At 46.1% G+C, this 23,630-nt stretch overlaps 1 protein-coding gene across 1 annotated transcript in view; it reads right to left on the bottom strand.

Annotated features, from left to right (window-relative positions):
* Positions 1-23,630, bottom strand: part of DOK5 (docking protein 5) — a 116,491-nt gene that overhangs the window by 9,470 nt on the left and 83,391 nt on the right. The window contains exon 6 of the mRNA XM_054573585.1: positions 15,516-15,651. Within this exon, the coding sequence (XP_054429560.1) occupies positions 15,516-15,651 (136 nt within the window). The remainder of the gene's footprint in view (positions 1-15,515; positions 15,652-23,630) is intronic.

Raw genomic sequence — 23,630 nt, forward strand, 5'->3', positions numbered from 1 at the left:
AACCTCCCATTTTGCAAATTGTTGGGACAATTGGGTTATGGGAAGATCATTATGACCTGAGCCACTGCCACTTTGGGAGGTATCTTGGAGGCCGGAAGTTCACGTAGGTTATAGAAAATGCAGAAAAAGATCGGTTGGAAGTGCTGGCCTCCAGGATCCTGGTCCAGTCATCTCCAAGCACCCGGGACGCCCACTCTCACACCCGCCTGCTACTGAAAATGCCACTCCCCAGGCCAGAGAGCTGCCCCACCAGCCACCTGGTTGGCACCGACCTTCCCTTCAGGAGTCAGCTCAGGAATCCCCTCCCGGGACGTTTTGCTGACATCTCTTCTCCCCTAACGATACCAGGTGCTGCTCCCAGACACAAAGTCCTGCTCGAAGTCGGATCACTGGCTGCTTTGGGACAGCTGCTGCTCTAGCCCGCCCCGCAAGACAGACATGGATTCCAGAAAATGGGGATCATCCCTTTAATCTCTATCCCCGGCACCTAGCTTGGGAATCCGGAGGCTTAAGAAACAGAGGGTGCGTGAACGAACGGATGAACGAACCCAGCCTCTGCCTGGGTAGCAGGGAATACTTGCGGAAATAAATCCTAATAACCCAGCAAATTAGAACCCCCGGGAACCCAAGGCTGAATTCCTGCTGAAGCGTCAGGTCCAGGTGAAATGAACGTGACTGCCCCTGGCCATGGGGGACGGAGCAGTAAGATGCTACCTCGGTCTGCTTTGCCATTCAAGTGACGAGCAGCAGCGAGGCCTCGGGGAGATCCGCTTCCGTGCACAGCACGGCCGGGGAGGCCAGTCCCCCAGCGGGGGAGTGCAGCGTGACATTTATTCATTCAATGAGCAGTGTTAGCACAGGATCCCACAGGGAAGGCGGGCAAGCCTTCATGCATGTCAAATGTCTTCTTACCCTTCAATACTCAAACTGTCCCCCTAACCAGCAGCGACGCACGCCGGTCTCTTCCTAACCCAGCCTTCGCGAGTCCGGAAACTGCCCAGTGGCCTAAATAATCAATGGATCGAAGGGGCTGTGTTTGGAAGGCAGAGGGATCACGGCGCTACCAGGGACGGAAAGTGACCATGGGGTCAGAGACCCACGTGCCGGTTTAGGATGCTCTCCAGGGCTGTGTGACATGAGACACACCCTCCCCTTCTCTGAGCCTCAAAGGCTCCTTTCTCACAGAACCTCCCTTCTAACGAGACAGATAATTAAACTAAACAAATAAAAGTAATCAGATTACCATAAAAAGGAATGAGGTCCTGATTTATGCTATGAGGCCAGACATAAAGGCCACACATGGTATGATTCTGTTTCTATGAAATGTCCAGAAAAGGCAAATTCAGACAAGAGAGAAACTAAGTCAACGGCTGCATAAGGCGGGGTGATGCCTGAAGGAAACGGATTTCTGTTGAGGGTGATGAAAATGTTCTAGAATTGAGTGCGGTGATACTCTCGCAACTCTGAGAATATATTAAAACCACTGAATTGTACAGTTTAAAGGGCACATTATATGGTACGTGAATTATATCTCCATAAAGCTGTCATCAAAAATATAAAATCAGATAGCAGCATGTGCAATGCAAACTGTTTTTTAAAAAACATGACATCATGAGTTAGTGGGTAGCTCCCAGTCCCAGGGGAAGTAACATTTAAACTTCAGTGACAACTGACCCAGGCATGGTCCCCGGTCACCATCACTATCAACGCAGACAGATCCTTTTTCAAACCTCCCAGGATGCATGGCGAGGGGGTCGCTGATTGCTAAGCGCCTCCCCCCAGAAAGAGGGGTGAACTCTATCCATCCACCCTCTTGAGAAAGTTCTCATGCACGCGGTGCACAGCTTCTCCGTGAGAAAGGAAACCCGGCGTCCTCCACAGGACCAGGCACACTGTCGCGTCCTGTGTTCTGCGCCAGGTCTGGCTGACGCTGTGAGTCTCAGGCGAGGACTGCAGAGCAATGTTGAGTCACAGCTGCAATACTATGCCACGTTGTCCTTCTCGGGAATCCAACTGCTTCTACAGCAGAGAATGGTGTGTTTGGAAATTGAACAGCACGACAGGATGTGAGTGTTTGCTGCTACAGTCGATCATGAGCACCATATGGCCGGTTTGTGAGTCGGGTCTGGATCCATTCAGAAACAAGCATACGTCACCATGATGGCAGGGTGACACCTCAGGACCTAATTCCATCCTCGTCAGACGCAAACCTCCAGCAGGCTGCTCCTTGAAAGTGTCTCCAGTGGGGCCTCTGCCACAGCAATTTTGCATATGCAAATCATATTGTCATTTTCCATTCACTCCACCTGCTGAACAAGGGCACCGCTGTGACCATAGGGTTGAGCTGCGAGTCAGCTACCGCTACGCTGGGATGTCTGCGCAACCAGAGAGACTTCCAGAGCTCATCCCAGTCTGGTGTCTCCTCTAAGAGAGAACATACAAACCAATTTACTTCCCATGGATATTTTAAGCACAAAATGTGGGCCAAGGTGAGTCAGAAGGGACAATTCAGTCCAAGAGAGAAAAAGTCAAACTGGGTCCCACAGAAATCGGCATCTCAATGTCTCCCTTCGCTCAGCCTACTCAGAGCCCAGCAGCCTCATTCACAGGCCCCTCCCATTCCATCGACGTTCTCCGTTGGGTTTCCTGAACTCCATCCACGTGGTCTGCCTGCCAATTCTCCTCTGAAAATAACATTGGAAATATTATTGGTCTACCTGTGCTTTCTGGACCCTGAGTCGGTAGTCCAACTTCAGCGAGCACGGGAATCGCCTGGAGTCCTGGGCCCTGCTCCTGCTCTAGGGGTGGGCGCCAGGGATTTGTGTTTCTGCCAAGTTTCCAGGTGATTCCAACTTACTGGGCCAGGGACCACGATTTGAGAACCACTCTTCTAGGTTACTTATCACCTTTGTTCTGGGAATCAAGTTTCCCACTGTGGTAAGATGAGCCCAACCTTGGTCCAAAATCAGGTTGAAGTCTGGACTCTGCCACTAACAAGTGTACGACTCTAGGCTGGTTATTTAACCTCCTTTAGTCCTTAATATCTTGTCAGTGGAAAAGAAAGAGAGCAAGCAGTTCCCGATTTGCAAATAATTCCAAGAACATACGTGATTCAGGGTGGGATCCCATAAATGTTAGCAATGTTTACAATCAGCCTTATTAGAGCAATCGAAATATTGTCTTTAGCAATAGCTTCTAAATAAACCTAAATATGTGATATTGGACTGTGCTTCTGGCTTGAGGACAGAAGTTTTAAAAATTTTTCAGGCAATAACAAAAAAATAATCCACATATCCAATCAATCACTCAATCAATCAGTCTGCTTAGAGAATATCTTGAATCACCTGCTTCAGTCAGTGTGTGACAAACTCGATGAACAGACAAGAATGAAACTCTTACTCTCAGCCTGGAATGACCATAGAAACAGAGGAAAATCCTGGATGCTCCTGGGTCCCTAGGCCCAAAGCTGCCTCTCCCTCCCCGGCGAGTTTCTTTTCCCCAAGGCAGCCCTCTCTTTGGGGCTGGTAGTATTTTGCCCGGCACCTAAAAGGGTGGGGGTTGGGGGGTGGCCCACGTTTTTGTGACCTTTATTACTCATTTTTAAGATGTCTAATAAACTGTATTCCTTCTTTCTTAGTATTGATCTATTTTTATTTATGTTCAGGAAATACGAAAATATATATAAGGTAGATTTGAAATAAGCCCTATATCCATCACCCGGAGAAAACAAAGAAGCAAAGATAACTTTTATCATGTTAGTATATTTCCTTCTAGTCTTGTTTTGAAGATGTGCACACACAATACGTATTTAACACAAAATGCATGACCATCTATACGCTGCATGTCATCTTCTTTTTTTCATTTAATATATTCCAGACACTCCTAAATGTGCCCTCTTCTCCCGTCATTTTCCTGTCTGCATCCTAGACTGTCCTTTTGCTGTCCTGTATTTTCTTCATTCATTTCCTTAATCATTTATAATGCACCAGGTAAGATGATGGAATTAAAGCCGTACCCAATCTCCTGCATCACATTTTTTCCCCAGCTAACCGCAATTTTTATTCTGGGACCCACTCTATCGACCGTTATGCCAATAATCAGTTTTTTAAAGATCTATTTAATGTCATTTATGTGTCAAATCGTATTTTAGGCTGACTCAAAAGTTACTTTTAAATGGTACTGCATCAGGAAAGGGAAGAGTTGGTTTCATTTTTGTTTTAAACAAAGTAGTCTTACCTTCACATTATTGTGCATCTATACAACAGATTGATTCACAGACATTAAAAAGAAAAAGGTAGGTTTTTGTGAGAGGATATAAAACAATTTTAAAATCAAGGGGCTGCTCTGCCTGGTGTGGCTCAGTGCATTAAGCACCAGCCTGTGAAACGAAAAGTCACCAGTTCGATTCCCAGGCAGGGCACAGGCCTGGGTTGTGGGCCAGGTCCCCACTACGGGGCACGTGAGAGGCAACCACACATCGATGTCTCTCTCTCTCACTTCCTTTTCTCTTACATTAAATAAATAAAATCTTTTTTAAAAAGACAAAAATTAAGCGTGTGTTTGTGGAACATACGATCTATTTCTGCAATCTGACAAATAAATCCACACTTCTGAAGTGTATCAAACACCCTTGTAGAGTTCTAGCAAATGTATCTCATCTGGCTTGGTGCTGAGAGTAATTTATGGCGATAACTATACTCGCTGCATTCTTTGGGTTCTTCCTGCTTGATGAAGCAGGCTCGCTCAATCAATACAAACTGCTTAAAATGGTAATTGCCGCACTACGCGGCAGGAACCAATTCCACCGGCACAGCCTCGCCAACGTCGCAGGGCGAGTGCTGGAATCATTACGGGGCAACCACGCAGCTGACGAGAAGAGGTCAGCCAGCCTCGGGCGGTGCGGACGCCTGCTCAGCACTGTGCTCGCGCCTCCCCCACCGGCAGGCGCTCTCCCCTGGAGTTAGCACCAGGTTCCTGCTCTCATAGGAAACCCGCAAACACAGCTGTGACACACACGGAAAGACCGCTTAGTGGCCGGTGTCGGTGTCGTAGACAATTACGGGATTCTGTTCTTGGAACAACGGTGTGTTCACTGAGTGATGGGTGTAGGTCTGGCTGTGACTTTTTCTACGCATGTGGGGTTCCGAGGTGTGCAGTCCTGTGCCAAGCCCTCTCTAGATCCTGTCCCACTTCTTCTGGGGACCAAGGAACCAGATTCTCAGTCACTGCAGAGCCACGGTCCTCCACAGGCAGTTCCTGGACCGACGACACCGGGTTCACCTGGGGACCTGTTGGAAATGCAAAATCCAACGCCCCACCCCAGACCGCAGGGATGCGGGAGGCAGAGCCCAGCGACCCGTGACTTTGGTGCTCACTGAAGGTGGAGAGCCAAGGTCTCTCGGTGCCCCTGTCCCATTTTCTTGCCCTGTGTCCCACCGCCACAGCCCCCAGGTGTGCTCCTTCCTTTCGGTTCCCATGGAGTACAAGTCCTGGGCTTTACGTTCCTGTCCTGACTCTTCACTTACTAATCCCAAGCCACTTGGGCCTCAGTTGCCCCTGCTATGAAGTGGACCTAATAATACTGTCAATGAAATGCACAGTATTCCAGTATTTTGGAATCAAATACCCTTTGATTCAGCAATTCTACTGCTGCATGTAGAAAATCCAGTTAAATAAAGTTTTTAGAAACACAATCCAATAAAGTTCAGGAAGTCAGTTAAATAAACAATATGTAAAGGTAAGTGTACATGCTTATTGCGGTATTATTTATTAGTGGCAAGAAATCTGATATTCCCATGGGCAGGCTTAATAAATTCATGTTCCACCGAGACCCTGAAATGTCACGCAGCCACTAAAAGGGATGAACAGGACCTAGGGTGGCAAACCTCGGTCAAGGGCCAGGTAGGAAACAGACCTGCGCCCCATGCAATCTCTATGGCCAAGTAAAACCCCTTTGTTTTGATGTGAAAGTGGCCATAACAATATATAACTGAAAGGGCGTGTCTGTGTCCCTGGAAAACTTTACTTAGAAAAACAGGTGCAGGCCCGATTTTGCCTCTGGTCTGCAGTTTGCCAACCCTTGAATCAGACCTACATACCACGCGACTTTTAACTTCTTCCATGGGATTTACTTTTGAATGAGGAAATCGGGGGGGGGGGTCTCTAAAGTGTGTGGTTTCATCAGACTTTTGTAAAACCAACAATGACCCTCAAATACACAACGTGAGTACGTGTTTCTGTGTATCTCTATCTAAGCATGTGTGTATGTAGATAGATTTCCATACAGGATTATATGGATACAGAGGAAAACATGGAAAGGTAAGTATAAACTTCTTGATAAGATTAAGGAGTTACTGAAGAAGGGAAAAGAAAGTAAAGACATGCATGTAAACAAATAATGAAAAAAATTAGTATTAATCATCATCGATGTGGTGATATTCTTACAGTCAGTTAAATTTTACATACACATGTTAATATGAATATAATATAAATAGGATTCAAAAACCAGTCCCTACGTCCAAGGACAGTTGTGAAAATTAAATGAAATAAAGCGTGCAGACTCTCAGCACAGGGCCAGATGGAACAGCTTGTTCCAAGCTTAATTTTGCTCAGTTAGATTGAGCCTCCTAATGCGGGTCTCTGCTTAGGGGCTCCCTAACGCCCTGCCTTCCCCCACCCCTTTCCATGAATTCTGCACTCGATGTTCTTCGGTGCATTTATTCACTCATTCCATCCACTTACACACTCTGGGCATTGTCTGTAAGCCACGCACTGAGCTAGGGGCCGGAAACAGAAATGAATCCAACGTGCCTCCTCCATGCCCCAGGATTCCACAGGGAATGGCCAGAGTGCTGGTTCAAAGCCCAGCTTCGGTCCCGGTGCCTTCTGCATCTAAAAAGGGGCAGACCCTCTGCTAGGCATAGGTGGAGAAGGTTCATTGTACGTGCTCACAGACCTAGAGCCCTCCAGGATTCCTGGCACATAGTAGGCACTTTATAAAAGGCAGCTGAATGACTCAATGATGGATGAGCCGACTTGACTGAACGAATGAATCATCAAGTCAATGATGACAAGGCTGATCTGTATTTAGAAGGTGCCGGGCACTATGTCAGGAAGTGACTTGTTTTATCCCACCTGACGCACCATGTACCGATCTGGCCCCCTGTACAGAGGGGAGATGAATACTAAGGGTGGTGTAGAGATTGGCCCAAGGTCTCTGGGCTGACAGAGGTGCCCGGCCAGGATTTCAGACCTGGCTTCTGACCCCACAACTTCAAGTGCATATCGCAATCTTGTGTGTTTCTCATAGAATGCTATGAAGATGTTACGAAGACCTTAAAGATGGGCTCATATCCTATTCATCACAATAAAAGTCACCTGAATTTTATTTCCAAAGCTTCGAGAAATGGCAACTGGCCAAACGCCTAGGATGCAAGGAGACGGGAACCCTGAGGAACAGAATCGACCAGGGATTCGGCCAGGCTGCTGGATTCCCGTGGTTCCTTCTCTCCCATGGAAAAGAACCACCTGCCCAACGCGGTCTCTCCTGGCTTCCCACTGACACCCGTTCTCACGGGTGCCTGATCCCGACTCCAGCGCTGACATATGTTTGGCATGAAACACTCAGAGAGCTGTCTACTTTCTCCAACTCCTCTCCCCCGTCTGATGTTTGCTGGGAAAGCGACAGGTATTGCCATCAATCATCGACATCTTACCAAGATATCACACAAAATGTTACTGAACTGCTGAGGAGAGGGAAGAGAGTGAGCGGAGGCTTACTTCTTGAACTTCAGAGAGAAAGGAGGGGAGGGGAGTGAGAGAGAAAGGATTGCTTCCCACCAGGGAGAAATGGTGGCAGAGACAGCAGCCGAGAGCTCTGGCTAACACAATGCCCCTACTGTGGCCGTGGCTTCGGTACAGCAGGCTGTTCATGAAATCAGCCTTGTGGGGCCACGTTTCCAAGTGCAGCATTTTGCTGAGTACCAGATGCACTCAAATGGTTATTTTCACGGGGAATGAAAGTGATTTGCATGTATTTATTCAGAGCCATCTGAATTCCCAGTCACACGCATTAAACAAAATCATTGCTCCCTTTGCTTCTGGTAACTCTGATGCCTCCTTGCTAAGGAAGCCCTCTTCCCACCTGCACACTGGGATTCCTGTCCTCGGGGGCTGCTTCCCACGGCCCGTGAAGCTGACTTGCCCGGAACCTGGGTCTTAGGTGGGCGTTGGAAGGGAACAACAGTGGGTATTCTGGCTCCATTTTTCTTTTCCACTCTGCTCACAAAATTATCTAACCGATCCCTAGTCTGTTCACTCAACAAGCCTTTAGGTATGGATACTGGGCCTTTGGCAAAATCCTACGAGAAGAAGTGAATCACATGGCTTGGAGGAGGGGAGGCTGGTTAAGTAAGCACATTTGTATCTAATGCCTAAAAACCAGGCCAGGTGCTGGTGGCCTGTTTTTGTATGGCCCAGAACAAAGAATGGTTTTTACATTTTTAAAGTTAAAAAAAAAAAAAGAGGAGGAGAGGAGGAAGGGAAGGAGCAGCAGCAGCAGCAACCGTACACAGCCCATAAAATCTAAAAGAGGTAACATCTGGCCCTTTTCAGAAAAGATGTGCCAGCCCTTGGTGGAGATGGGTAAAGCACTTATTTCCTGACTTCTCAGAAGAGATTGAAAATGGCACTGCACTGATTCCATGCATCTCCTAGTCCTCGTCATCTATCCTCTCTGCCGTGACTGACAACAGGAACACTGTGGTGCTCGCTGTCGGCCATCTGGTCAACCCGACACTCCCCGGTTAACCAGGTGCTCCCTGCTGTCATGTGAACACTTTCGGTTCACGTCGTGAACCCACTGTCTGGCCAGCATCAGGCTTTCAATTTACCTCCTGCTTGTGGAGACACTGCCTTACACATTACCATTAGTTTTAGAGTTCCTGAACAAAGCTACAAGCTGTTAGCAATGTTCAATGTATTTCCGTTTCCTGTAGAGGCACAGCAAGCTCTGGGAAGAAACTGTGCAAGGTAAGGCAGCACTTCATAATCAGGTGAAACGGTTATTAAAACCCACTATTGCACCTTGCACGTTCTCATATCGTTGTAAGACACTGAAAGGGGCATGCTCAGAAAAATACTTGTTTCCCTAATAATCAGGAATGAAAGTCACAGCAAATTCAAGAAGCCCGAGTTGTAGCCATATCGATCCTGTCTGAATAAACAGTTCCATCTGTCTTCAATGTCTGTTACTAAATGTAGGTTAATTCCACTTAGCCTCTTTCAATTTCTAATGAATTCAGGAGTGCTTGGTGACTTGATTCAATTAATTTAATTTTAGCCGAGTAAGTAGAGCATGGCGGCCAAACTGTGGGCCATGGGGCCTGGATTTAAATGGTGGCTCCCTCGCTTGTAGTTTGGTGTCCACGCTTCAAACTCCATAACTACAAAATGGGATGGCAGTGCCCACATCAACAGAGTCATGTTGATGCTTAAAAGTTAATACATGTCTAGTGCTTGGGAGTGTGTCTGGCACATAGTAAGTACTCAATGAATAGGAGATACATTACCATCACCAGCAGTAGCAGCATGTAGCTCACTCTCACTCATCCTAAAACTCGGCTGAGGCATAACTTCTCCAACAAGATGATCTTGCCCCTTAACGGAGACCCCATTCCTAGCACCTGAAAATTGACTGATGAAGCTTTCAGGCTCCATGAAACTATTGTTTTAAATCATTCTCTCTTATCCTGCATTTTTACGCATTCATAAAACCTCCCTCTCCCCCATCAATGGTATCAGTCCAGTATGCCACGTGCCAGAAGCTTGACTACTGTGTCTGTTCCTAGAAATACAATTATGTAGCCATGATTTTTTTAAAAAAATTAAATGGAAGAAAAAGACATACAGTGAAATACAAAAGACCCTTCCTGGACCCTCACACCGTCATCTCACCCCCAGAGGTAACCAATATGATGACCATGCACCCCTGCATCCGCCTGAAGTTGTGTTTGCAAAGCACACATGCGCGCATCCGCTCTGCCCGCTCCTGCCTCTTGTTCCTTCATGTCCTTCACGCACCTTTGATGTTACAAGTATGGCTCTTCATGCTCTTTAACTTCCTCGTATAATTCATGTGGCATGTGCTATGATTTACCTAATTATTCCCCACTGAGGGACGCTGCAGCTGTTTCAGTTGTGTCTGTTATGACAGACAAGCCCCCCAAGAATGGGAGCCTCGTCGTCTCCAGAGTCATTTCACAGCATCTCGTGGGTGGCCGGGCTCAACCAGTATTTGTTAAACAGCAGAAGGTAAGAATGAAGGCACGGTGCCTTCCGCGAACACTTGTGTCCTCGTCATCTTCGCTTCTGCTGGCACGTCTCCACAGTAAGTTCCCAGAAGTACTATTGCTGGATAGAAAGTTGTATAAATGTAATTCTGATAAATAAGGACAGATTGCCCTCCAAAGAGACGGTACAAATTGAATTTACAGGACTATACTGTTGCATGATTTGAGGAATATAAACCCTGACTCCCTATCTAAGTTTTAAGCTCCCTTTAAAGATGCAAAGGACTTTTATTCTTTATTTTGTATTCTCCATAAGACCTACCACATTGCTATGCAAGTAATAGACAGGTGTTTGTTAAAAAGCTTTTTGGGTAATTAATATACCAGGATGTAAAAAGGGCTTAATTCAGGAAAAGGAAAAAGCTGATAATTGCTTTAAGCAATATAAAAAGAAAGAGAAGAAGAAAAAAAATCCCAATTAACCAGAGCCCATAAAGAGAAAGTTAAAAACATATCTTTTTTGTGGGAGAAGAAGAGGGAATATATATATGTGCGCGCGTGTGTGTGCATGCATGTGTGTGTGTGTCCGGCATGCAAGGGTCTATTTCAGTGTCTGAACAGTAATGAAATTCATGTTCTTATTTCTTTGATGCCCTCTGTATTTAAAAAAGTTGGGTAGCATATTGCTTTTTAAATGAGACTGACTATAAAATCCTTTGATTTCCAGAATTGTGGAAGATTTCTGCTTGGATTCTACAAATTCGTTAGCAAATTTGATTTGCAAAACCAAGTTTGGAAGAAAATACGTCAATTAAAGCAACCAACAAAAAAGAGGGGACCACGGTGAAAAACTGTTCAGATTTCACTCTCAAACCTGTGCACAGCCAGACGACAGGGAGACATCACCGTGGGGCCGACACCCCCACCCCAGGGGGCTCCCCTTTCCCACAGCCCCGGGAAGAGCCTGTTAAATTGCAATCCTCCTCCACTGTGTCGCCCTCGCCTTAAAGAAATTCTAAAAATGACAGGCCCCGTCGTGGAATGAGGACCATCCCACACACCGCCACTCCTTGTTCCAAAATTAGACTTTGTCAGAGACACTGATCTCCAAGGTGGCAAAAATAGCGGCTGCCCCAGGGAGCCCGGAGCTGTCCCCGCTGTCTCTGGGCAGCTCCTCTAGCAAGGCAGCTGGCAGCTGGTCCACCTTGTTCGACAGGGAGGCCTCCCCTAGTCCAGGCTCACCCCACCTTCGTCTAGCACCCCCTTCAGAGCGAATAATAATACAACTGAGTTTCAAAAGCGAGAAGGTGGGGAGAACCACCAGATTGCTTTCTGGTGCCAAAACTGCCCAAAGAAATGGGATTTCCTGGAACAGTGATTTTTTTAGATATACTCTAAGTTGATATTCTGAAGAGTTTTCAGGGTAATTTGGAAACGCTGATAGAATTCTCAGCGAGGATACGACTCTTCCGGGGGCTGCGGTGTTGTGGCCACAGGTAGAAGTTTAGGAACGCAAGACAATGACCCTGCGTTCTTAGCGCCAATAGTCATGAGCTCTATGGCTGCAGGCAAGGGACTTAGCCACTCTGAGCATGTTTCCTCATCTATATGACAGGGACAGTGATTCCTTCCATGTCAAGAGCCATGAATAAAATTTTCTTGAATCGTAAGCCCCAGGGGAGCATGGGCTTCACCTGTCAATCACCATGCTACCCCACAGCACATAACAGAGCATCTCATGTCCTCCATGAACAGTTTTGAGTGAACAAATGAATGAGAATAAAGAGTGAATCTACCTCACAGAGATATTGCAGTGATCAGAGAAAAAGCAAGGAAAGTATGTGGCATACTGTAGGAGGCTTGAGAGATCGCTGAGACTATTAATTACTAAAGAGCCTGGCATATGGCAGATGTTCCACAAATAAATATTATTAGCAAAACACCATAAAGTAGAAAAAGTATCAAAAAGATAATATCAAAGCACTAAGTAAACATGACCCCAGGAGTTTGCATGGTGTGAAGACAGACAGGTGGCCCATTGATCTTCTCGTCCCGGTGTTCATGCCCACTGGATCCCCTTTTCTGACTGTAACCTACTTTTAATCAGCAGACTACGACAGGGCAACTTCCAAAGCCTAAGACCAATGATTGTTGCCATGAGAGTGTGGAGATCTCTTGTGTGGAGATCTACATGGGGAGAATTGTAGAAGATCCCTTGATTTTCTTTTCCAGAGAAGCCAAGGATATGACTCTGTACATAACACCTCCCAGTCTGTAATAGTCACGGGCTCCAAGGATTAGGGTGTGGGCATCGCTGGGGAGCCGTTAGACTGCCGGCCACAAGAATAATTCTTGCTATTATTATTGCCCAACCCACAAGCTCCCTCTTTGTGAGCTCTGGGACGCAAGGTCACAAGTCCAACCCAAACCTACTCACTCAAGGCTACAACGTCAAACTGGCATGGGTCCCACAGTCAAGGGTTCTGTCTGTAGATGAAGTCAGCTAACAGTGGGTTAGGGCTTCCTAATAACGGGGCTAAGCCCAGAGGTTCACACTTCACCATCATTCTCCATCTATGACCTTGACTGTCTCAGGGAGGCAAGCCAGCTGTGGCTTCAGGGCAACTCCTACGTGAGAATCCAGCCAGATCTGTGTGGATCCATTCCCAATGACCAGAAATCTCAAAACTGTAACCCAGGGAGGGTGGGCAGTCATATTGTTGTCATTTGGTTCATTTTAGCACACGCTCTCCTTTCTCCCCAATCAGAAATTGACTCAAGTGCGTTTCTTTGAAGCGTTTCACAATCCCCAGTTTAACTTCCTTGAGATTCAGATCCTTTTGGAAGCTAACTCATTTCCATCTAAAACAGGATGCTGTTGCTTTAAAATGACATTCATTTTACAGAACTCATTTAGCATACAGCAAATTAAGAGCAAACAACGTTATTTTCCAGTTAAATTTGCAAGGGGATGATCTGAACAAATTACTCATAATTCTGATTAATTTTTAGCGGAAGTAATGAGAAGGTTGTAAATGGAAAAACATGTGCGTGCAGAGCCTGCCTTTCAAGCACACAACAATTTATGCTAATTGATGGCTTTGCAAATAAGGAACCTTCAAAAAATCTCCTCAGATGTTTGAGGCATCTCATGGCTAGCTACACAACTTTAATGCAAATTACATGTTGTTCTATAAATTCAAAGTGACTTGAAGTCAACTTTAGAGCTAGCTAGCTAATATCTATCTATCTGTCCATCCATCTCTCCATTCAGCCAGCCAGCTATTTGTCCATCCACCCATTTATCTATCTCTGTGGTAATATCCAGAATTGGTAAGCATGTAGGGGAATAAACATCAAGTCTGCATTAGTTCAAAAAGAACATTTTTAAATTATTGGGAGGGGAAATAAAAAAAAATATTTCAGCCCTGGCTGATGTGGCTCAGTGGATTGAGCACTGGTCTGTGAACCACGGAGTTGCTGGTTCAATTCCCAGTCAGAGCACATGCCTGGGTTGTAGGCCAGGTCCCTAGTAGGGGGTGTGCAAGAGGCAACCGCACATTGATGTTTCTCTCCCTTTCTTTCTCTGTCCTTTTGCCTCTGTCTAAAAATAAAATAATAGGATCTTTTTTTAAATTTCACTAATGTGAACATTACATGAAATTTGAATAAAAGTTTTTGTGGATCATGGCCACACTCAGTTGACGACATTTTACCTACGGTTGCTTTACCTGAGGGGTTGCAAGAGACCATCTTCATCTACAAAACCTACAGCCTTTATTCTCTGGCCCTTCACAGAAAGTTGTGCTTGATTCCTGTTCTAAAATCCCAGAGCAATGAATGCGAAGGTCATTTGGGAATAACCTAGAGCTGCTTTGGGGCAGGTCACATCAATAGCTGGCAGGCTTTTCCCACTCTTTAAATCCAACCACCCCACATGTCTCCATCATCAATTTTCAAACTACCCTAATCCTAGCGTGCCAACCCAGTTCCTTTCGGTTTTGCAGATTTCCTTCCAGATGGGCAGCTCTCTGTATGTGTCTGCAGCCACAATGCATGATTTGCATTGTTGAACGGTTCTGCATTCCTTTATGATTTTGTGAATTTATTCTCCTTAAAGAAGAAAGTCCGAAATCATGATCCTCTGTACGATTCAGAGTACCTAGCACAATGCAATGGTCAGGGTGGGTGTTCTGAAAGGGCACTTGTGGGTGCTCACATGTAACTGTGTCTGTGGTATCTTGATACATGAAAGACTATGAAGGTTTATCAACCAGAGGTTGCAAATGCACGTCTATGAGCAAGACAGAGTCTACAGACATGTTTTCTTTGGCCCACTAGTTGTGATTATTTTGCAGTTGGTTTTAACTAGAATTCATTTCCTACAGTTACAGACTGGGAGATGTTATATACAGACTCAAATCCTCAGCTTCTCTGGGGAAAAAAAAATCACAGGATCTCCTACATTAAGTCCACAGTCTCATGTCAACCGTTGTTGGGTCTTGGGCCTTTGACATTTCACTCTAGTGTCCGCTCCGTCCTCTTCTCTCACTTATATGTTTTTTCTGACCCCCGCTGACTGTGGAAATCACAACTTCTGATACAGCTATAAATATATATCTACAGGTAGATAACCCACATAGTTGTGTCTACAGAAGTCCATATACACCCAAATCGATTTTAATATGCACACTCCCTGCAACAGACTCAGTGATGAAGTCTCCCCTAAATTCATACATTGAAATCTTTACCTCAAAGTGGAAGGTATTAGAAGGCAGGGCCCATGAGACATGATTAGGTCCTGAGGGCACAGTGCCTTTATAAAGAAACCTCCAAGCAATCCCTCATCTCTTCAGTAATGTAAGAGAGAAAAGGCAGCCAGGAAGTGGGCCCCTCAGACACAGACCACCTTGATCTTGGACTCCCCAGCCTCCCCGTGAGAAATAAGTATCTGTGGTGTATAAATGATCTAGTCTATGGTATCAGTTAGAGGGTTGAGGTGCACACCTACAATAACTGACGCACAAAATGGACAAGGAGGTTACAGTGTTAGCAGCTGGCTCCTTCAGCCTCTCCCAGGATGGCATTTAATCCGAGTAGTCCGCAGTGGAGGACAAGAGTGAACCACCTGCTCAAACACCGCCGGCCGGAGCTTGTGGCACACAGATTCCCAGGCCGCTGCGGGCGCGGTTCCCGCCCGTCCCAAGGAGGAAATGCTGCACGTACCATGGAATTTTTCACGCTCTGCAGCAAGCGCTCATGCTGCTCGGCGATGGCCAGGGCAGCAGAGTGGACTTTCTGGTAGATGGCCTCCCCATCTCGCGTCTGAAAGATAAACAGCCCTTCGCCAGTCTCACACATCCTGTGAAAGTAAAGACAAAGAGCTTCTGAGAGTCCGGCCCCTGGACGTTCCATGCCCGAGAGCCCAGGACATCCCCCAGGAAACGAGACCCATTGCTTCTGTACGAGATGGGGATGTGCATGCCCATTTGCTAAACGAACTTAAGGAGAGTCCAATTTCCAACGAATGGCTATTAATATGGGCCAAACACTCTAGGCTAATACAGTGTTGATTATTTTTGTTTGTTTGTTTTTTGGTCAAGAAACAAAGTAGAAAGTTAATTTAAATAAACAAAAGACCGTTTCTTGATTTTTAGCATAATCCCTGCACTTCGCTTTACGATTCTCGAAGAGGGTCCTGTTGACTGCTTTCTTTTGCCTTAAGTCCAGGAATCTGAGACCCGTCAGCATCTATGCCATTCAGCTCGGAGGTGAAACAAAGGATTCGAGGACTCTCTGGCTCTGGTCTAATTCTCCTTACAGACAATGCTTGAAGGATTCTTTCATCTCCAAAGTCATAGATCGAATGACACCCCAGCTTCCACTTAATGTGATGGATCAAATGCAGGTAAGAATTTTTTTAATGACCATGACTGTGCTGAATTAACATTTGGAACATACGAGAAGCTTCCCTCGGGATGCCCTGTGGGCTTGATCATTAATGTTACGGATTAAGAGGAAGATCACCCCCAGCTCAGACTGTTGAACCAGAACTGAATTCCACGAATAAGGGAAAACAGTACACATGATTAGGCAAGAGGCAAATACATGTGTTTTAATTGCTAAACATACTTGAATGTGTGTACATATACATGCATAATACACACTTACCCAATATGTTTAATTACTCTAAGTATTTTTAAAGACATGGGCAAAATTATATGCAAGGATGCTTTTAAAGTTCTGATTTTTGATATATACATATATTGACAGTACACTAAGAGGTTGTTCTTGTTTATTTATTTTAAAGAACCTAATTATTCTAGACACAATCCACTCCTATCTCAGCATCTCTGAAAAGCTGAATACTGGCTTCAGTGCCTGAGTTTTGCTCACATCTGAAGAACTGCTTCACACAACATGGAAACCAAGCAAATTTTTGACCCAAACTGCTGTTAATTATTTTTTCTAGCCCAGTCTATGCAATTAATGCAGTAAAAATAGAAAGGTTCCTCCCTATCTAATTTCCCACAGTTGGCCCAATGCCACCGCCATATGGCAGCTCTCAGCACATATAGAGCACAGTGTACATAATGGTCACAACCTGCCTAGCTTGAATTTCACGAATATGGGCTATGGGTGAAGAAGCAAATTAAAAAAAAAAAAAGCAGATGGCTCTTTCAGCAAGCTAACATAAAGAACTACATCATGAGGCCCTTCTAACCCAATGAAGAATGAAAAACCAAGAACTAATGCCTTTCATTCGAGTCCTCTTTGTTTCTTGAAGTACCTCAACACTCACTGCTATTCCTCCTCATTGAGGCCACCACACAAATTGGACGCCCAATTCTGCAAGGTCTGATGTTTTTCACACCTCCTTTTTCCATCACATATGGAAATACAATCGCAGAGGAAGTAGCCTCATTTGATTCTTTAAGAGGAAGAAGTGGCCCTCTGTTTTTCCTATGGCCAAGGTTATCATTTACTTACTTACTTATACGCCAACCTTGGTTCTAGAAAGGATGAGGATACCTGTTATCCAGAAACAGAGTAGCTGATTGTTTAATATCAATCCCTGCAACGCTACTTCTCAAACTTGACAGCCCAGTGGCTCTTAAAGTGCAACTGCAATCCACAGTAATAAATGTAGTTTAGATTATGAGCCAGTCTATATATTTATTTATTATCAACTTAAAACATGCTGATGTTTTCTATTCTACCTTATTTTTAACACTAGTAGTGAAATGCTTTATCTGTATTATGACCTGCTAGCTGGCAAGAACTACTCTTTGACAATCACTTTTTTATCCAATGTCTGCTTTTGATAAACATAATGAATCTACAATCTTCCTTTAAAGACATTTGAATCTCTAAATAATTACTGTGATCAAAAGCAAATGAAATCAAAACCATTGTAACATCAAGCATTCTTCTTTAAAGTACACCAACAGTAGACCCTCCCCGCTGCCGCCGCCTCCACCTAAGGATCTGGAAGACACACACTCACACAAACACACACACATACCATACACACCACTTGCCACTCACAGAAAGGACCAGGGGTCACGATCTCAAATGCACCCAGCGTTTAGACAGAGGTGAATGAGCGGAGTGGCTCAGGCAAACCACAAGGCGGGGTAGTCGGGGCATGGCTACCGGGCAGCGGCCGCCAGTCAGCCCTAGCCAGGTAGTCACACGGGGGCCCATCAGCCCAACGTGGCCACAGCTTCTGATTGTTCAAGAGAAGCCAGAAAACCTGACTTTTGTGTGAAATAATCTGAATTTTTAATGTTGGCAACTTCGTCCATTTTTTCTTAAGCTGTGGGGGCCCAAATGCCCCTGTCAACCTGACCTGGCCAGAGGGCCATTAGTCTGCGCTGAACAGACCCTGAACAGAAGAGCAATTAGGTCTTTTGGCCGAGCTGATCAAAGGCTCATGTCCTTCCGTGGAACAGCATGATCCGGGAAGGCCATAATGGACAAAAAATGGATCTTAAACACTGCTCCCTGAGTCTCTTCTGACCTCAACTCAGGGGTTCTTTCATTTCATCCACTCCCCCCAATAGATCTGTGTGCTGTTGCATAAGCTGCTTTAAATCCATTAAAAATGTTACTGAGTGCCTTTGTCAAAATAACACAATGGGAGAACTCCCCAAGACAAATAAAAGGAAAGTCGGGGGGAAAAAAGAAAAAAAGGAAGTAAACAGAAGACACTTCAAACAGGCTAATGGTCTTACGTAACCCAATACAGCAACATCTGCGTCTCATCCCCGAAGAACACAGCAGAGAACAAAGATGTTGTAATGGGTTCAGCCATAGCAGAATTGCAGATATACATTTTGACTTTAAATGGTTTGTATGCCTTTCTCTTTACCCACCGAGATTTCCCTTGCATACTTTTCCAGCATATAAAGTGGTCCCAAATGCGCCAATACTCTTTCCTCATGGCCTTACTTGACCAGAAACCAGGGACCAAAACCCAGAACAGGTAAAATAATGAGTTTAAGCTTGCCTTCTCCCATGTCCTTTCTGAAGAGAAGGATGGAGTCAGACAAAAGAATACTGTGGCCGTATCAATGCATTTAGAGTTCTGAATTTCCAAATCATGACTTTGCCTGAATGGTATGCCTATCACTCCAAACCTTGGATTGTGCGATTGGTCAAGAAGAAAATCAAGAGCTCCGGAAATAATGAGAAATTCATTCATTCGCGCCCAGATGTACCACAGCAACATAGAGTGAGAGGCGGGACTTGGGCGCCAGGAGGCCTAACTGGACTGGCCCTTACCAGCTTTGTGACCTGACATTTAACCTAAGCCTGCATTTCCTTTGGAAAGTAAATATAGTGACAGTTGCTGTCCCCTACTTTTCCTGAAAGTATTAGATACGATACGTAGTGTGCACAAGGCACATCCCCTCCTAATGTGCACTGCCACCATCCCGCTGGAATGTGAGGTCCCTGAGACAGAGCTTTTGCTGTTTCTCACAGCTTTTCCACCAGGGCCTGGAACAGGGCGTGGCCTCTGCTGGGCACTCAGCGAACAGCTGTAGAGCACGTTGCGAAACAGCGGGCAGCTGACAGAAAAGGCACAACTGGGAACTTGACCCAGGTTTCCTTGAGCAAGTCTTATTTAAACCGAGGGCTCATCGAGATGCCCTCAGGAGGGGAGCGGTTTGGAAGAGAGGGCTAGGAGAGCAGTTCCAACAGAAATAACCGCACCCCGAATGCCTTCAGGCGGGACAAAGCCCAGGGACCCCCGGCTGGCGGGGAGAGGGAGGAGGAGGGGCGGCCCCGGTGTGTGGACTACCATCGACTGCGCGTGAGTGTTCGGGGGTCGACGGTCTTCGCTAATTCGAAGTCACCACCCGAATGCAATGGTCCCCAAAAGCACAGAAGGCCCAACTGCAGGAACTCTTTCTCTCTTGGCCAACGCCATTTCACACCAGTGCATGTTATTGGAAAAATGCTAATGGGCTGACATTATAAAAAACCAAAACAAATGATCTCATGCTGGGCAGTGTTAATAAGTAAACTTACGAAACCAGTATTCCAGTCAGTTCCGTATCTCCTCAATGCATAGATGTACTGTGAGCATACACGTGAGTGCATACGTTTGTGTATTTAGAATATTTGGACCCTGCTAAAAGCAAGATGAACCTTATACTCAACATGCATGTTTAAGATACCCTCCTCTTCACCCCTGCAAAGTGGTTATGAGATAAATGTTGGATTTAGCATATGCAGTTACATAGTGTAACTGAAAGAACACAGGAGTTGTCAGACTACCGTAAGGCAAATGACAATAGTGGCTGTGTTGGGTGTAAACAAAGGTGAAGACATGGCTTTTTCGGGTGAAGGGTTGAGAAGTGCGGATTGGTGGTTACAAAACAGCCACGAGGATGTAAAGTGCAGCACAGGGAATAGAGTTAATAATATTGTAATCACTATGTATAGGGCCAGGTGGGTGCTATCGCTTCGTAAATTATGTGAATGTCTAACCACTATGCTGTACACCTGAAACTAATACAAGATACTATCAAATGTAAACTGTAATTTCAAAATATTAAAAGAAGACAAGGCTTTTTCTTTGTGGTGGTTACAGTTTACTTGGTTAGACAAGATCTACATATGTGAGTGCATTCAAGAATAGTATCATGGTGGAACTGGTCAGAGGGGCAATTAAGAAAGGAAAGTTGTAGTTGGAGAGAGAGGTGGATGTCAGCCTTGGAAGAGAAAAAGAAAATTAGGAAGCCCCAGGCCTGAGAGAAACCGATCCGAAGCTCCTTGCAGAGGAGCACACAAAATCAGGAGCAAAAATCTTTAGAATGTTTACATTCTTTTGTCTGTGACGCTGAGGCGAACAGATGTGGGGACCCCTCCCCTGCCCATGGCTATGGCAATGTCTAAGACACTATGACAAGAAAACACACAGAGAGAAACACAAAATGAAGTAATTAAGAGGCTTAAACACAGGGAAGCCAGTAGCTCCATCTGGAAGAAAAGTCTGGGGGCGGGGGGCGGGGGGTCTGTTAGGAGCTTATAATACAGAGCAGGGATTTCTCTACACTGGCACGATTAACACCTGTGAAGTTGACACAGCCAGATCGTTCTTTGTTGTGGGGGACCATCCTAGGCCCGGTACGGTGTTTAGCAGCATCTCCGATCTCTGCTGGCTGGATGCCGGCATTGTCTCCCGGCACTGACAGCTGACTCCCATCTCTCTTCCCAGTGAGGCCCTTCCTTTCTGAATTGCTCCTCTGACCAGGTGAAAACAAGGACAAGAAGGAGAAGACGACTTAGGTTTAAATGGTAAAGAGGACCCACACACAAGGCAGCTCTTAGGGGGCGTGGAGAGACGATTGCTTCCCTAAAGCCTGTACTCTTGTCAAGGTGAAGAGTCCATCCTGCTCGGTGGTGTCTTGCGTGTCTCAGTCATTGGCATCACTGCCTGATTGATCTCAGATTAAGACAGGGTGGCTGTCGGGCTCTGCAGGTGCCATGTGTGTGTGCACGCGTGTGTGACAGCTTTGCTGGGACCAGCACAGGGTGAGGGACAAGCAGGGGCTAGCCCTTGGAAACATCAGTCATTCAACGACCACTTCCATTTGTTCGTCAAATCTTTGGGGTACCTACTTAATACTTATTTAGTGAACTAACATTTTTTCCCCCTTAAACAAACTTATTGTAAATGGAATCATCAAATCCATATCCTAAGCCACTTTGCACTGACATTAATTAAAAGCTGACATTAAAATGGATGTAATGCAAACAAAATAATGTTATTAAATTGCCTGGGTCCTCTTCTTAAAGATCTGAGCTGGAAGTGTATTCGCTTCTTAGGAACTCAGGTAAATGAGAAAGTGTTAGAAGATGTGTTCAGTGGAATGCCAGCACCCACTGAAATGTTTCTCTGTAATTCAATCAAAGGGAGCAGAAAGGTAACTGAAAAGAACATGGCTATGACCTCATCGTGAGAGCCACATGTATTTAACGCCATGCCTCTGTCCCCTAAAATCAGCCCCCATTTGGGTGCAGATATGGTGTGGGAGGCAGGTATGCGCAACAGGAAGTCTCCATCGCTTCCCTCTTATGCTTGCGTTGTGACCTTGGGCAAGTTCCTTGGCCTCTTCAAGTTTCAGGGCCTTCATATTTCAAATGCAATGAGATCGCCCAAACCTCACAGGGCGATGGGAAACTGTATTTCACATTTAGCGAAGGATCTGACCCCAATCAGCAGTTAATGAGGATTTTTGTTGTTGTTCTTGTAACCCTTCCGATGTCAAGGCTGAGGCAGACAGGGCTTCTCAGGGAAAACTCACGTAGGAGGCACAGCCGCATCACTGCCCGGAAGGAAGTGTGGGTGCCCACACCCCAGAACAAAACAGAAAAGCCGAGCAAGATGCATGAGGTCGGAAAGTGTGTGGCTGGGGGAGGTTTCCGTGGGAGGCTCGCGGGTGGGCGTAGGAAAACAGAATCAAAGGCACCTGCTCCTTGAGAGCAAACACAGGTGTTCGGAATGACGAGCCTCCCTTTAAGACAAGAAGCAGCTTTCATTAAATAAAAATGATGTGCAAAAATTGGGTGTTCTGCTCTCTGGCTCTGAAGTAGCCTGCATCTGTTCAGAATGCTAGCAACACCTTCCAAGCAGGATATAAAGCTTATTAGCCAAGGGCGCGTGACGAAGACAAAGGTCCCAGTTCAGCCTGGGCATTGTCACATGCTGTGGCTTCGTCACCAGGCGTCCTGACCGAGTTCTCCCGAATGTGCACAGAGGCCACCGTCATCACTCTTTAAATGTACATCCACCCCCAGATATGTGTGGACTTGAAGTTTTGTGGTGGAAAATCATCCACAGTCATAGAACATGGCGCACGTAAGAGATAGCAGCAGTTTATGAATTGTGCCTGTTCTTAATCATTAACACATAAAGTCCAGGACAGGTCACGCTTCTCTGCCATATTTGCCCTCTGAGGCCCTGACCTACGGCTGAGTGGCCTGTCCGGGGAGCGTCTTTACCCCTCTTCCTGCCGTTGCAGTTTGTAAGCAGGCGGGGCGGGGGCAGGGGGGGGTGCGAAGTTTTGCTAACAGTTTCCAAACCCAAACATGGTATCTACCTTTATAACCCTGATAGAATGAAGAGCCAGGTTAGCCAGCGAGGGAAGTGGCTGAAGGAACCTGGAGGTCCACCAAGTGGGGTCAGATCATCCTCAGTCCAGGCCGCACCCCCTCGCTCCTTTTCCCATAGCTTTAGTGGCTCCTAGGAGGCCATGAACAGCTGCCCTTTGGTTTGCCTGGGGTCCTTGAACTAGCCACATAGTAACAACGTGATTTACGGTGAACCTGGAGGCTCACGACGACCGTGTGGGCCACCAATAAATCAATGACGCATGTGTGTGATGGAGCCCCGGTAACAACTGTGAGCTCTGGGCTAGGGGAGCTTCTCTGGTTGGCGATGGCCTGAGAGGACGTCACACAGCAAGGCGAGCAGGGCACCGCTGTCCCGACCCCCCAGGGAGAGGGCAGCGGAAGCCCCACGCCTGCTGCTTCTCTGCCCTCCACCCCCACGCCTCTTCCCTGCCTGCCATGCACTTGTGTTCTATGCTGTAATGAACTTGAACCCCAAGCTTCACAGCTTTCAGTGAGCTCTGTGAGTCCCTTCAGCGAATTATTCAACCTTAGGGGGTTGTGGGAACCCCTGGAAGGTCATGGGAATGGTTCCTATGAACTTGGTCAGTGTGCACCTCTAGGCAGCCCCAATGGCTATGCACCTGACCAAGCACCTGACCAAGACTAAAAGCCTAAACATCTTTACCATGGCCTTCAGCCCAGCCATGGCGCACC

Source organism: Pteronotus mesoamericanus, unplaced genomic scaffold, assembly GCF_021234165.1.
Source record: "Pteronotus mesoamericanus isolate MK-2021 breed Mesoamerican mustached bat unplaced genomic scaffold, CSHL_Meso_final contig_25, whole genome shotgun sequence".
NCBI lineage: Eukaryota > Metazoa > Chordata > Mammalia > Chiroptera > Mormoopidae > Pteronotus > Pteronotus mesoamericanus.